The sequence below is a fragment of the Rhinolophus hipposideros genome (assembly GCF_964194185.1).
Source record: "Rhinolophus hipposideros genome assembly, chromosome: 3".
NCBI classification, from domain to species: domain Eukaryota; kingdom Metazoa; phylum Chordata; class Mammalia; order Chiroptera; family Rhinolophidae; genus Rhinolophus; species Rhinolophus hipposideros.
The window spans coordinates 8,665,348-8,679,139 of NC_138049.1; the positions used below are offsets into that span (position 1 = coordinate 8,665,348).

Below are 13,792 nucleotides of genomic sequence, written 5' to 3' on the forward strand. Positions count from 1 at the left end.
TTTAAAAACACTGTCAATATGAAGACACCACCATCCGTCCTCTCGGCCGTTCCTCTTTCTCCTTCCTTGCTCTTATGTTGCCACAGTCCTGCCCACTCCCGCCAGTGGAGCACATCTGCACCTCTTCCTACCTTTCCCAGAGTCCCCTCGTCCTTCCTGGCACCTTTCCTCACGTGCTGCCAAAGATGTGCAGGGACGCAGCCTATCTCCAGCTCTGCATTTCCATTTTTAAACTGATCCAAAGCGTAAGCCAGGGTTCATTATTTACTATTCTTTAAACTCAACATATCTAAAAACAAACTCTTCTAATCTTTCCAAAGAAGCTCTTCTTCCTGACTCACATTTGTTAATAAATCCACTTTGTCTCAGATGCCAAGGACAAAAACCTCAGCGATCGCTGACTCTTTTCTCGCCAACATTCTCAATCAGGCACAAAGTCCTCTGGCTCTGACTCTGCAAGGCCACCTGCACCCATCTTCTTTCAACTCCTACTGCTGCTACCCAAAGTCGTGCTCTACACTCCACCACACCGTCTGCTGGATTCATTTCCCTAAAGTGCAGGTCTCATCGTGTCACCTCCCTCCAACAGTATCAACTATAAAGCCCTTAAATGAATCCATTATTTACAAAATGAAATCCAAAGTCTAGGTATAGCCTGGCACACAGGTCCTATTCTGATTTGGCCCCAAGTGCCAGTTTTCTTGGCCTGCCTCCTACTGGCCCTGTACATATCCTGTACCCTGGGACACCTGTTTACATGTGGTGGTCCTCAGCAGAGAAGAAAAGGCAGAGGCTTAGAGGCCAAACAGATGTGGCTTTGAATCCTTGATTTGCCACTTACAAGACGAATGAGCTTGGGCAAGTTACTGAACTTCTCTAAGTCTCATTACCCTCATTTGTAAAAAGAGATTAAAAACTGTAGGGGGCGGGTGCCTATAAGGCACCATCACATAACTGAGAAGCATGAGATAGAGGAAGTTACTTGGGCCTTTAGATAACACCCACATTTCTGTAGGGGGTGTCTGGATGGCTTAAGATGCTAGCCTGCGGCAACCCTTCTTATGTTAATGCCCCTCCACCCAGCAGAAGAATGTATATAACCCCTGATTGAGCTGCAATAAAGAGAGACTTGATCAGAACTCCTGTCTTGTCTCCGGTCTTTGTGTCTCCCATTTTCCTCCCTTCTAGGTGCTTCGGGGTCCCTCGTGTAGTGTCCCGCGGGTCGGGACAACTGGCGCCCAACGTGGGGCCTGAAGTCTCCTAGAAGACGAGACGTCTGAGTTCGTCCGGTCTAAGGAGCTGCAGCATATTTCTTCTTTGATCACCATAAGACTACCCAACTTGTGGGAGATCTGTACAGGTAAGCGGACGACTCCTTCAAAAAATGGGACATATATTTGTGTTCTAGACTTATGTATAGTCTACAGGCTTCCCCTCAGACACTTAGACTAGGGTTCCCCTTTCCCCTAACCTGTTGTCCCAGTCTCCTTTTTTATCTGCTCTCAGCTCACTTTGGGTTTTAGTCGTTCACCAACGAGACAGTTTTCTAGGTGTTTGGGACCGTTTGAGCGAGATTTTGCCTGCTTACTTTGAGCTCCAATCGTCCACCCAGAGGATTTCCCGACCGGTTGAGTCCCGACTGGCTTTCGCCTGAGGGTCGTTACCAGCCGCGTCGCCTCTCGGGGTCCGTGTTGGCGGATTATACCAACCAATTGCTCACGTAAGGGCTTTTTCTCCTCTCATCCCAACACCCCCGTCGCTCCGGCCGGGTGAGTCCCAAAAGACATTCATCTGCGGGTCGTTACCATCCGAGCCATCTCGTTTGGGTCCGTGTTGGCGGATTGTACCAACCGACTGCCTACGTGAGGAGAGTCTTTATTCCTTCTCATAATGGGACAAGAGGTTAGTGTTCATGACAAGTTTATCTCAGGACTAAAAGAGTCCTCACCTAATTGTCCTGATTTTAATGTAAATTCGAGCCCACCTGAGGACGATCAGTTAAGCTCTGAGGACGAGGCTGATTTAGAGGAAGCTGCCGCTAATCCTGACTGGCAGTCTCTGGCCTCTAATCAATTGCCCCCTCCCTATAATCCCCAAATGCCTTCAGCTCCTATCCAGGATCCTGATCAAACTCTCCTCTCCCACCAAGTCCAACAATTAGAAAAAACCGTTCAACTCAAAAAACAACATCTAACTCTCCTTAAACAACTTCAACAGTTAGATTCACAACTCTCCTCTGCTGCTAAAAAACCCCCTCTTAATCTTTTCCCTGTTATTGAATTCCCCCCAATAAAAACTGAAGAGGGCAGTGCAGATAGTGATGAGGACCCCGACAGAGATAATAAAGAACCCGCCAGACACTATAAACGCCTTGATTTAAAAACCACAAAAGAACTCAAAAAAGCTGTGGATGAATATGGCCCCACGGCCCCCTTTACACTCTCAATTTTACAATCCCTAGATGACCTCTGGTTAACCACCCACGATTGGCACTATTTGGCCCATGCCACCCTATCAGGGGGTGATTATGTTCTCTGGAAATCTGAGTTTTCTGAGGCCTGTAAAGAAACTGCACGCCGCAACGCAGAAGCGGGAGGCGAGTGCACTGATTGGACCTATGATAAGCTCAGGGGCTTTAAGCCCTACGATACAAATGAAGCTCAACTACAATATCCATCTGGCCTTTTTTCTCAAATTCACCTTGCCGCTACTAAGGCATGGAAAAAACTTCTCCCTAAGGGGCCGGCCACAACTCAACTCACTAGTATTAGACAGAAGCCAGATGAACCATATGCTGACTTCATCAGTCGCCTAACCAACGCCACTGAAAGACTCCTTGGTAGCACAGAAACTGATAGTGATTTTTTCAAACAATTAGCTTTTGAAAATGCCAATTCTGCCTGTCAGGCAGCCATCCGCCCTAGAAAAAAGGGTTCACTCTCTGATTACATTCGCCTATGCACTGATATTGGTCCTGGTCACCAAATGGGCCTTGCTATTGGGGCAGCTTTAAAAGATTCATTATTTAATCCATCTAAAAGCAAAAATAATTGTTTTTCATGTGGCCAGCCCGGACATTTTGCCAATCAATGCCCAACCCCTCGCCAGACACTATTAAGCCAGCCCACTCCCATACCCATATTGCCCCCACGAGTATGTCCCAGATGCAAGAGAGGCAAACATAGGGCCAATCAATGTAGATCAAAAATAGATGCCCACGGCAATCCTCTCCTGCCCCAGCAGGGAAACTTCCTGAGGGGCCAGCCCCAGGCCCCTGCAGAGAATCCAAACCTTGGGGCGACTCGGTTTGTTCATCCACAACAAAACTTTGTCCTGTCTCAAGTCTCCTCCGAGCAACCCCCGACAGTGCAGGACTGGACCTCAGTCCCTCCTCCAAATCAATATTAACTCCTGACATGGGACCTCAGATACTACCTACGGGTGTCACCGGACCCCTACCACCAAACACTTTTGGTCTAATAATCGGAAGAGGCAGTTCGAGCCTACAAGGCCTATATATTTACCCTGGTGTTATAGATAATGATTTTACAGGAGAAATACAGATTGTAGCCTCTTCTACTTCCTCTCTCATTTCTATACAACCAGGACAGAGAATAGCTCAACTACTCCTTCTCCCACTCCAGACCACCCATAAATCTGCCAGCAATGAGCCTAGAAACAAAAAGAATTTTGGATCCTCAGATGCTTATTGGATTCAAAATCTCTCCCCCAATAAGCCCATGCTAGATTTAAAACTTGATGGAAAAACCTTTAAAGGCCTTATTGACACTGGTGCTGATGCAACCATTATTAGACAAGAAGACTGGCCACTTTCTTGGCCCCTTTCTGACACACTTACTCACCTACACACAAAACAACTGTTTCCTTCGTCTCCACTGTTGATCAGGCTCAACACGCTCACTCTATACACCACCTCAACGCTCAGACATTACGATTAATGTTTAAGATCACACGTGAACAAGCCCGACAAATAGTAAAACAATGCCCTGCTTGTGTCACACATCTACCTACCCCTCACTTAGGAGTAAACCCTAGAGGCCTTGTTCCCAATGAAATCTGGCAAATGGACATTACCCATGTCCCTGAATTTGGCAAACTTAAATATCTTCATGTTACAGTTGATACCTTCAGTGGATTTATTTTTGCATCCACACAAACAGGTGAAGCCAGCAAACATGTTATTTCTCATGTCCTCACTTGCCTATCAGTAATGGGCAAGCCTAAGACTATCAAAACAGACAATGGGCCAGGCTACACAGGAAAAAATTTCCAGTCCTTTTGCTCCACTTTACAGATCCATCACATTACAGGCATCCCTTATAATCCTCAGGGCCAAGGCATTGTTGAACGCGCTCACCAAACACTCAAAATCACTATAAATAAGTTAAAAAGTGGAGAATTGTACACTATAAAAAATTCCCCCAAAAATGTTGTTGCTCATGCGCTTTTTATTCTAAACTTCCTGCAACTTGACAAAAACTCAAAAACTGCCGCTGACCGCCTCTGGCATCCATCCACAGCTGATAATTTTGCCTCTGTTTTGTGGCGAGACCCCATAACAAATCTATGGTCAGGCCCAGATCCTGTCCTCATTTGGGGACGAGGATCAGTCTGCATTTTCGATAATAAAACCCAAGCTGCCCGGTGGCTTCCCGAGAGACTTATAAAACAAATAGATGTTAACCCCCATTCCAGGGACAGCCCTGCTCCCTGAGAAGCCATCTTTCACAACAGGCACAAAAATGACTGCTAATTCATGCAACATAGCTCTCCCTTTTTGAGTCCAACCCCTTGGCTTTAACAATATACTACAGAGGTTATTTTTAGAAGCCTCTCCTTTACAAATTGCTCCTCCTTCATTAATGTATCCTCTGCTATGTGTGCACCCAATGGATCGGTATATATTTGTGGAAATAATTATGCCTACACCTATTTACCACAAAACTGGACAGGAGTTTGTGCCCTAGGCTCCCTCCTCCCAGATGTATCCATCATTCCAGGAGATGAGCCAGTCCCTATCCCGACTTTTGAACATATTGCAGGATGCACTAAACGTGCAGTCCATTTTATTCCCTTATTAGCGGGCCTAACATCACCACCGCACTTGCCACCGGGTCCGCAGGGATAGGACATTCCCTAGTACAATACCATAAATTATCTGGGCAACTTATATCAGATGTCCAGGTACTCTCAGAAACTATCCAAGATCTTTAAGATCAGGTTGATTCCCTAGCAGAAGTTGTCCTCCAAAACAGGAGGGGATTAGATTTACTTACTGCAGAAAAGGGGCATCTGCCTGGCCCTTGGAAGAAAAATGTTGTTTTTATGCTAACAAATCTGGAATTGTTCGTGACAGAGTCAAAAATGACAAGAAGACCTTGAAAAAAGAAGAGACCTCCTTTCCAACCCTCTCTGGATTCAATGGACTTTTTCCCTACTTACTACCCCTGCTTGGCCCCATGGGTGCTTTATCCTACTATCACTGGGACCCATCCTCCTCAATAAACTCATGCGCTTTCTCAGACAACAAATAGAGGCCTTGCAGGCCAAGCCCATACAGGTCCATTACACCCGACTGGAGATGCAAGAGCGAGGAGATCCCTATCTCCAATGACAGGAGTCATAAAACAGGACTCCTCCCCTGTGAGATGAACTGGATAGCCAATGACGGGTAAGAGGACAGCTCTCTAAGTAACATAAAAAATCAAAAACCTGTCACTGTCCCAGGTTTCACAGAGATGGACTGTCCCAACCTAAGACAGGCGCAGTTCCCTAGGGGCTTAGAGCTCTTTTTTCTTTTTATAAAACAGAAAAGGGGGACCTGTAGGGGGCGGGTGCCTATAAGGCACCATCACATAACTGAGAAGCATGAGATAGAGGAAGTTACTTGGGCCTTTAGATAACACCCACATTTCTGTAGGGGGTGTCTGGATGGCTTAAGATGCTAGCCTGCGGCAACCCTTCTTATGTTAATGCCCCTCCACCCAGCAGAAGAATGTATATAACCCCTGATTGAGCTGCAATAAAGAGAGACTTGATCAGAACTCCTGTCTTGTCTCCGGTCTTTGTGTCTCCCATTTTCCTCCCTTCTAGGTGCTTCGGGGTCCCTCGTGTAGTGTCCCGCGGGTCGGGACAAAAAACACCCACCTCACAGAGTTCATAGGGAAAACACTTACAGACAAGATGCATAGCACCCAGCAAAACAGCGGGCTTCCGCACTGTCAATAAACGGTAGCTGGGGCTTCTAAGAACACTGACTACTTTCTGACTATACTTTTCATCTGGCTGGAATCTATCTGGCTGGGACTTCTCTCTTTCTACTTCTGTCTGATGGAACCCTACCCAGCTATCTTTAGAGGACTTAACTTTTCTCAATGTTTATAAAATATTCTTACTTCCCCATCAATACTTTGCAAGCAACAGGAAAAAAATTCATGTGGATCTGAATGATCAATTTATTAAAAAATAAAATCTTAAAAATAAGTCCTTAAGGGACCATCAGATTCAAATGTAACAGTTCTCTTACCGGATTTGTAATTGTGATGATTTCTCCTTCATTAACTGTCAGTTCATTATTTCCAGGTTCTGCAGCAAAATCATACATAACCCGAGCCTGTTGGAAGTGGAGAGGCAAACAAGTTACAAATGTAAACTGAACCGTAACAAAACAAACAACCTTTAAGTTCACTTTGTAAACATGCTGGTATGAACAAATACTTCATGACAGCAGCCGCTGTTTTGGAAGAAAGGAAGACATATTACCAAAGTGATTAATCAGCCTTCTCTCTTGTGAGAAAGAATGACGCCTATGAGCGAGTCCCTGTTGGAAATAGGGAAGGTTTCTGGTAGCTGCCCACACTGCATTTAGAGATCAGCCCCCCAACATACTCAAAACACATCCACTTGATGGGGCTGGGAAAAAAGCATGCCCCTCCTTTTAGGAGGTAAGAAGTGAAAATACAGATATTGTTCAATCTGGGAACACTCACTCCAGGCCCTGAAGAGCTCCACATATAGACATACAAGTACGTACACACAAATAAGAGTCATACATCTTTAGATTATTTCCTTGCAACTAAAACCCCAGAATTCTTCATCTAGAAGAGACACTGGGATGAACTTTGATAATGCAGTATCTCTAGCCAAGTAAACGCGGAAATTTGAGATTTGGGTAGCAACATATATTTACGTTCTTCTATTACACTTCCCACTTCACAATGATTTTACAGAGCGGTGTAACCTAAACACCTGTAATTTTCAAACATTTTCCTACAATGAAATCTGAATTTCACAGAAAACAGACTGAAGGGACACTCTTCTGGTTGGTATGAGGTGGGGCTGCTCTTTCAGCCTCTTCCTCAAGAGGACCCGAGGCGCCGACCCAGAAATGTGAGTTCCTTGGAATGCTGCCATGCATGTATTCCAAGAAAGAGAACCACTGTTGTAAAAAATATATATTTTATATACACTTTTATGATATACAACAAGTGTATCTTACAAATTGGGGCTCACATGTACCTAGAAAACATATGGCTTATTTTAAAAGTACTTGTTTGTCATAAGAGGCAAACGGAACTTTACCTAAAGGGCTGTTAAGGATCAATGGATTCACTTAACAAATATTGACTGAACACCAACCATGCGTCAGAAGTGTGTGAGGCCCTTTTGCTCGCCAATGCTTTCTCCACACTTGCTTAATGATACCTGAAATCCTGGTAACAAGGATTAAGGATGCACTGCTAGTAAAAAAAAGATTAGGAAAAAACCCCAAATACAAATTTATTTTGAAATACATTGAAAATAATAAGATGGACTGACGGATGAATATGTTATGGATCAGGTATAGTGAGATGCTATTTCTAGAATCTAGATGGTGGGTTTATGGTGTTCAGTGGAAAATAATTCAACTTTTCTACATGTTTGAGATTTTCCACAATAAAAAGTTGGAAAGAAACAAATGGTAATATACAGTCTGTCGGGCCAGAAACTGCATCAGACCCCTTACTTCTGTCTGTTCGCTGAGAGGCTGGGAAAGGGGATTGAAAGGGGCAGGCAGAGAACTTTAGAAGCACTACACTTTTCATTAGGTCATTACAAAGGACAGCAAAACCATAATGAGGTTATTTTTCTCATACAGCTGCAAAAGGAGGTAGAATTCTGCTTGTCATGTTGGAGAGTGTTTGTCATGCCAACCCCAGCCCTCCCGCACTGAGGGCAGGTGAGAGGCGGAACCTCTGCTGTGAGGTGTCCCCCCCCCCAGCCAGGACACACCCACAGGACAGCAGGCTGCCAGGGCAGATTGTCTGCTGTGCTGCCAAGAGCAGGATGCTTTCTTATGGTTCCTGAAGAATCCTGGTTAACAATTTTTTTTTTTTTTTTAATAAATCTGTTAAAGCCCACAAATCCCCAAATACAGAATACCAAAGCCTCTTGTTTACCAAACTTACAACTTGGTGAAACTTACACTTTTTCTTTCTTTAAACTTTTATTTTAAGTGTATTTTTCCAGGACCCATCAGCTCCAAGTCAAATAGTTGTTTCAATCTAGTTATGAGGGGCGCAGCTCACAGTGGCCCATGAGAGGATCAAACAGGCAGCCTGTTCTTAAAAGCACTGTGCTCTAACCAACTGAACTAACCGGTCACCGCAAAACTTACACTTTTAAATATTACCGAACATTTATTCACGAAAAAATGTATATAAGTATTACAGGTTTATTTAAAATGTTGATCTAAGGCCTTTTTTTAAAAAAACAAAAAACCAAAAACCTAGAGATGCTTCTTAAAAATTAGAAATGAGAATAATCTGGGAGAACAAAAAGATTTAAAAATCACATCCTCAAATGAGCGTAACATGTTAACAGAAAAAAATAACTGACCGTTCAGCCCAAGGCAGCAATTATTGTTAGAAAGTTTAGTTAAGACCGGAACCCGTAGCACTGAGCACCTCTGAGCACGTCTCCCTTTACCCATGTCTTTACTCTTTCCGATCCTTGCATGAGGCTTCCTTCTGGCGTCTCACTCGCTTCCGTTACCACTCCCCTTTTTCCTCCTCTCCACCCGACAGTATCCAAACATAAAGATGTTGACACCCACCCCAAATGCCAACCTGTTTTTGATGTGGCCTCTGAAAGAAAAGGTCCATTTTTCTAGAGTGCTTTTCCAATGTTAGCTATACTTTAAAGAAATGACTCAAGTATTTTCAAGAGCGAAATGTCCATACAGTTCCTGATCAGTAGATAACTTCCCTATATGATACTATATACTGAATTCATACTGTTAACCACATTTATCTTTTCAATAGCAATTTCAGAAAGTATTACAGATAAGGGGAACAATGGCTAGTAGACAGCAATCTTATACATAAGTTCCATTATCTACATACATTAAATAAACATTAGCAGATTCAAAGTTCTCAAAGTCAAATTCCAGGTACTGGAATAGTAAGTGTGCCACTCCACACCCGTCTGATACGTGCACAATCACCATCCTTAGCACACATTTCCTTTTGGGAGAAGAGAGAGGCACATAAAAATATTCATTCTTGACTCACGCTGTAACATCTGTTATTTTGTCTGCCCCATCCCTTGCCGCTGGAAACTTCCTGCCCTACTCCAAGTGACGGCTGAGCATGTAACCCAAACAGGGATAATCAGACTCTATCCCAGAAGGTGACAGAGATGCTGGGGAAAGTGGATCTTTCTCTCTGAAGATATTGCCAATGACTGATGAGCTGAGGTATGGAGACAGTCTGCAAAAGGAAATGGAGTAAACACAGAGTAGAATGACAGAGAAACAGCATCCTGATGAGATCACGTGGAAGACAAGCCCAGGACTTTTCAGTCAAGAGGACCAAAGTATCTCCTTTGGTGCATTAAGCCAATGTGAGTTCAGATTCTGTTACAACCAAGAGAGTCCAAGTTGATACAAACCAAAAATCCCAAACAAAAGAATTTATTAAGAAAATGTTCTAAATTAAGGAAAAACACTGCATATAGGAAGTACAGTGCTGTAGTTCTTGTTCTGTAAAAAAACCCAAACCAAATCAAAACCCAAAAAACAAGAACCTAAAATGGACAACAGCAGAATTAAACAGTTCAATAGCAGAAACAAACAAGCAAAAACTGGCAGCAAAAAAGTTCACATTGAGTTAGAACGCTCCTACTCTTAAGCAGCTGCTTCTTTGGTTTCACACAAATGACAATTAAATCTTGGGGAAAAGCAGTAAATCTTCAGCAATGTAGTTCTCCCATCTTTAAAACAGATGCTCAGTTATATAAAGAGTAAAACATGCAAACCTTCAGAAGACCACAGGAAAGGGTTCCTTATTAATTTGACACCCCTGAGAACTGAAATTCAGGGTGCAGGTGATATTTCCATATAACTAGTTTACCTTTTTAAATGGCAAGCTTGTTTTACTTAAGCACGCTCATTTGACTTTTTATAAAATCTTACATACGTAATGCCTTCCCTTTACTGAACCATCAAGCTCTCCAGAAGAAACAGAATTACCCTAATGGACCCTGACAGCATTACTGTATTACACCATTAACATATGCAGATGGATCCGTCCTTATTCTAAGTGGTTAAGGCTTAAATGCTTTTCAGTTTATATCAGTCTCTGATTTCAAGAGCCTTTATTAAATCCTGGCCTGTGCTTGTTCAGTTGATATTTTGAATCAAACAGAGCAACTTAACTATCCCCGTAAAATTTCATTTGTTAGATTCAGCCCATTGCTCCAACCTACTAAGAGTTTTCTGAATTCTGATGCCATCCTGCAATTCTCCCTTATTCTTTCCTGCTAAGTCCGCAGAACACCTGATAAACATGCTGTCCATAGCTTCTTCACCTGCTTCATCAGTAAAACTTAAAATATAACAGCCCCTAGGAGCCGGCCCGGTGGCTCAGGCAGTTGGAGCTCCGTGCTCCTAACTCCGAAGGCTGCTGGTTCGATTCCCACATGGGCCAGTGGGCTCTCAACCACAAGGTTGCCGGTTCAATTCCTCGAGGGTTCAATTCCTCGAGTCCCGCAAGGGATGGTGGGCTGCGCCCCCTGCAACTAGCTACGGCCACTGGACCTGGAGCTGAGCTGCGCCCTCCACAACTAAGACTGAAAGGACAACAACTTGAAGCTGAACGGCACCCTCCACAACTAAGATCGAAAGGACAACAACTTGACTTGGAAAAAGTCCTGGAAGTATACACTGTTCCCCAATAAAGTCCTGTTCCCCTTCCCCAATAAAATCTTAAAAAAAAAAACCCAAAAAACAATACAGCAGCCCTAAGGTCCAAGATAGCTGCACAAGACAAGGAATTCTTTCCAAGGGGTCATGGGTCAATGAATTATGTTAATTGATTGACTAATTACTCCTTCTTCCCTCTATTCCACTCCAGAACAGTTCTGGAAAGTACTTCAACCAAGGAAATCCTTTGAACAGAGGCCATGCTGTAACGAAACTGCTTGAGACTGGGATGATTTTAAGAGATTTTCTATCAAAATTCACCCAGATCAAAGCTTCTTTATGCAGTGCACATAAGAACACTCAGACAAAGGCATTTTTTTTTTTTTTTTTTTTTTGGAGAGACTTATACTTTATTCCCAAGTATCAGACAAAGATTCCACCAGGCATCCAAGGCCCTCCTAGGCTTGTTGGATTTACAAACTCCAGCTCCTTAAGTTACTTGATGTTCTGGTCATCAAACTGGCCAAATCACACGTAACATCATGATCACCAGTAACGTACTACACACTTCTGACACCACCTGGGACTGCCCACTGCTTCACACACACATACCAGAAAGTTTAACAGGCTTTTATTTTTAAGGCCATGTCAAAATGGCTGCATCATACAAAACATTTTGATGTGGTTGCTTTAAATTGGGGTCATTTTTTCTTTTTCTGTAAAGAGCCCTATACTGAATATTTTAAGATATACAGACCATACAGTCTGTCTCTGCTGCTACAGTGCAAAAACCACCATAGACAACATGTAAACAAATGGGTGTGGCTGTGTTCCGATAAAATGTTATTTATGAAAACCACATGGCAGGCCGGATTTTTTTACCCATGGGCCATAATCTGCTGACTCGTATAAGATGGCTGGGAACAAAGTTATTATACAAAAATCACTAATATATTAAACATGAGTTATAAAGGAAAGAATCTTTGCAATTCGTATCACAAAGGTTAATCTTTCTAATATATAAAGAACTTCTAAAACTCAAGAAAAAGATCAGCAACCCAACAGAAAAATGCAAAGAATAAACAGTTCACAGAAAAATATAAATGGCCCTGAAACATGGAAAAAATGCTCCATTTCACACCTGAAGAAGTTAATTTGGTAGCTGTTGCCAGATTTCCCTCCGTTAGGGATTGTACCATTTAAACCTCTACCAGCAACAGGTATGAAAGTAATGATTCTCCATAGGCTCACACACACACAATAAAGTATCCAACTTTTGGATTTTTGCCAATCTGCTAAGTGAGAAACGCTAATTCAATATAGCTTTAAAGATATTTTCACCCTATGACCCAGAAATCTCACTTTGGAAACCCATTCTCTAGATGCACATGTGTACAATGCTATTTATCTGTACACAACCCTGGTGTTTACTAACAGGGAGTTGGTTAAATAAACCCTGAAATACCATTACAAAGGAATATTTTGTAGCAATAAAAGAATGAGAACAATCTCTGTGCACTGACATGGAATGAACACATCATTAAGGAAAGCAGGTTGCAAAATAGGGCATACAGTATGCCACCCTTTTCACAGGTAGAACATTTATATTTATGTGGGCCAGTATTTCTATAAAGAAGCACTAGATAAAGTATTTTAAAACTGGTTACCTATGCATATGGGAGAGGAAAATGAGTGGATAAGAAGAGGAGAATGACAATTCTCAGTGTATTTCTTTTCATATTATTTTAGTTTTAACTGTGTGCACGTATCACCTGCCCAAGAGTTCTAAGTTAAAATTGGGGGTCGGGGGAAGACACCATTTACAGTAGCTGCAAGAGATGGAATATCTGGGAATAAACTAAACAGATGCATAAGACTGATCTGGAAAAAGCTTTAACATGTTGCTGAAAGACAGAAAATTGGAAAAACTGGGGAGCACTGTAGATTGTTTGCAACAATAGTCGTGATAAATCTTCCAATCCCTGTATGAATTACTCCTTTGTCATGTGACTTAGCCACTCCTCCCATTAAGAAGTGAAGGCGATTTTTCCACTCTTGACTCTGGACTTTTTCATTGGCTTGCTTTGGCTAACAGAATAACAGCAAATGTGATACAAGCCAAGGCTTGAAAAGCACTGGCACACTGGGGCTTGCCACTCTCATACCAGGACCACCTCTGTGACCTGAAGTGAACCAGCCTGGGTTCGCCTCTGCGGAGGAGAGACCACCACGCCACCCCAGCCATCCTCCTGTAGAGGTGAGACCCCAACATGCGGGTGAGGCCACCCCAGGCCATCCAGCTCCGCCAGGCTTTCCAGACCACAAGAACCACCCACAGAATGTAAGAAATAATTATGTATGTGTTGTCTTAAGTCACTAAGTTTGGGAATAGTTTGTTAGGCAACAAAAACTAATTCAAACAAAGAACCTCTCTCTGTTTTTAGAAGGGAAGCCCCAATGTCAAGATAGCAACTCTCCCTTCAATGATTCTAATAAAATACAAACAAGAATTCTTTTTCTGAAACAGAACAAACTAATCCTAAAATTCATGTGGACATACCATATTTCCCAGAAAATAAGACCTAGCTG

The 13,792-nt window shown here is 42.8% G+C and overlaps 1 protein-coding gene across 2 annotated transcripts in view; it reads right to left on the reverse strand.

Annotated features, from left to right (window-relative positions):
- The window catches only part of SNX9 (sorting nexin 9), a 94,371-nt gene that overhangs the window by 60,501 nt on the left and 20,078 nt on the right, over positions 1-13,792 (reverse strand). For both annotated transcript variants that reach the window (XM_081032950.1, XM_081032949.1), the window contains exon 2: positions 6,548-6,634. In XM_081032950.1, the coding sequence (XP_080889076.1) occupies positions 6,548-6,634 (87 nt within the window). The remainder of the gene's footprint in view (positions 1-6,547; positions 6,635-13,792) is intronic.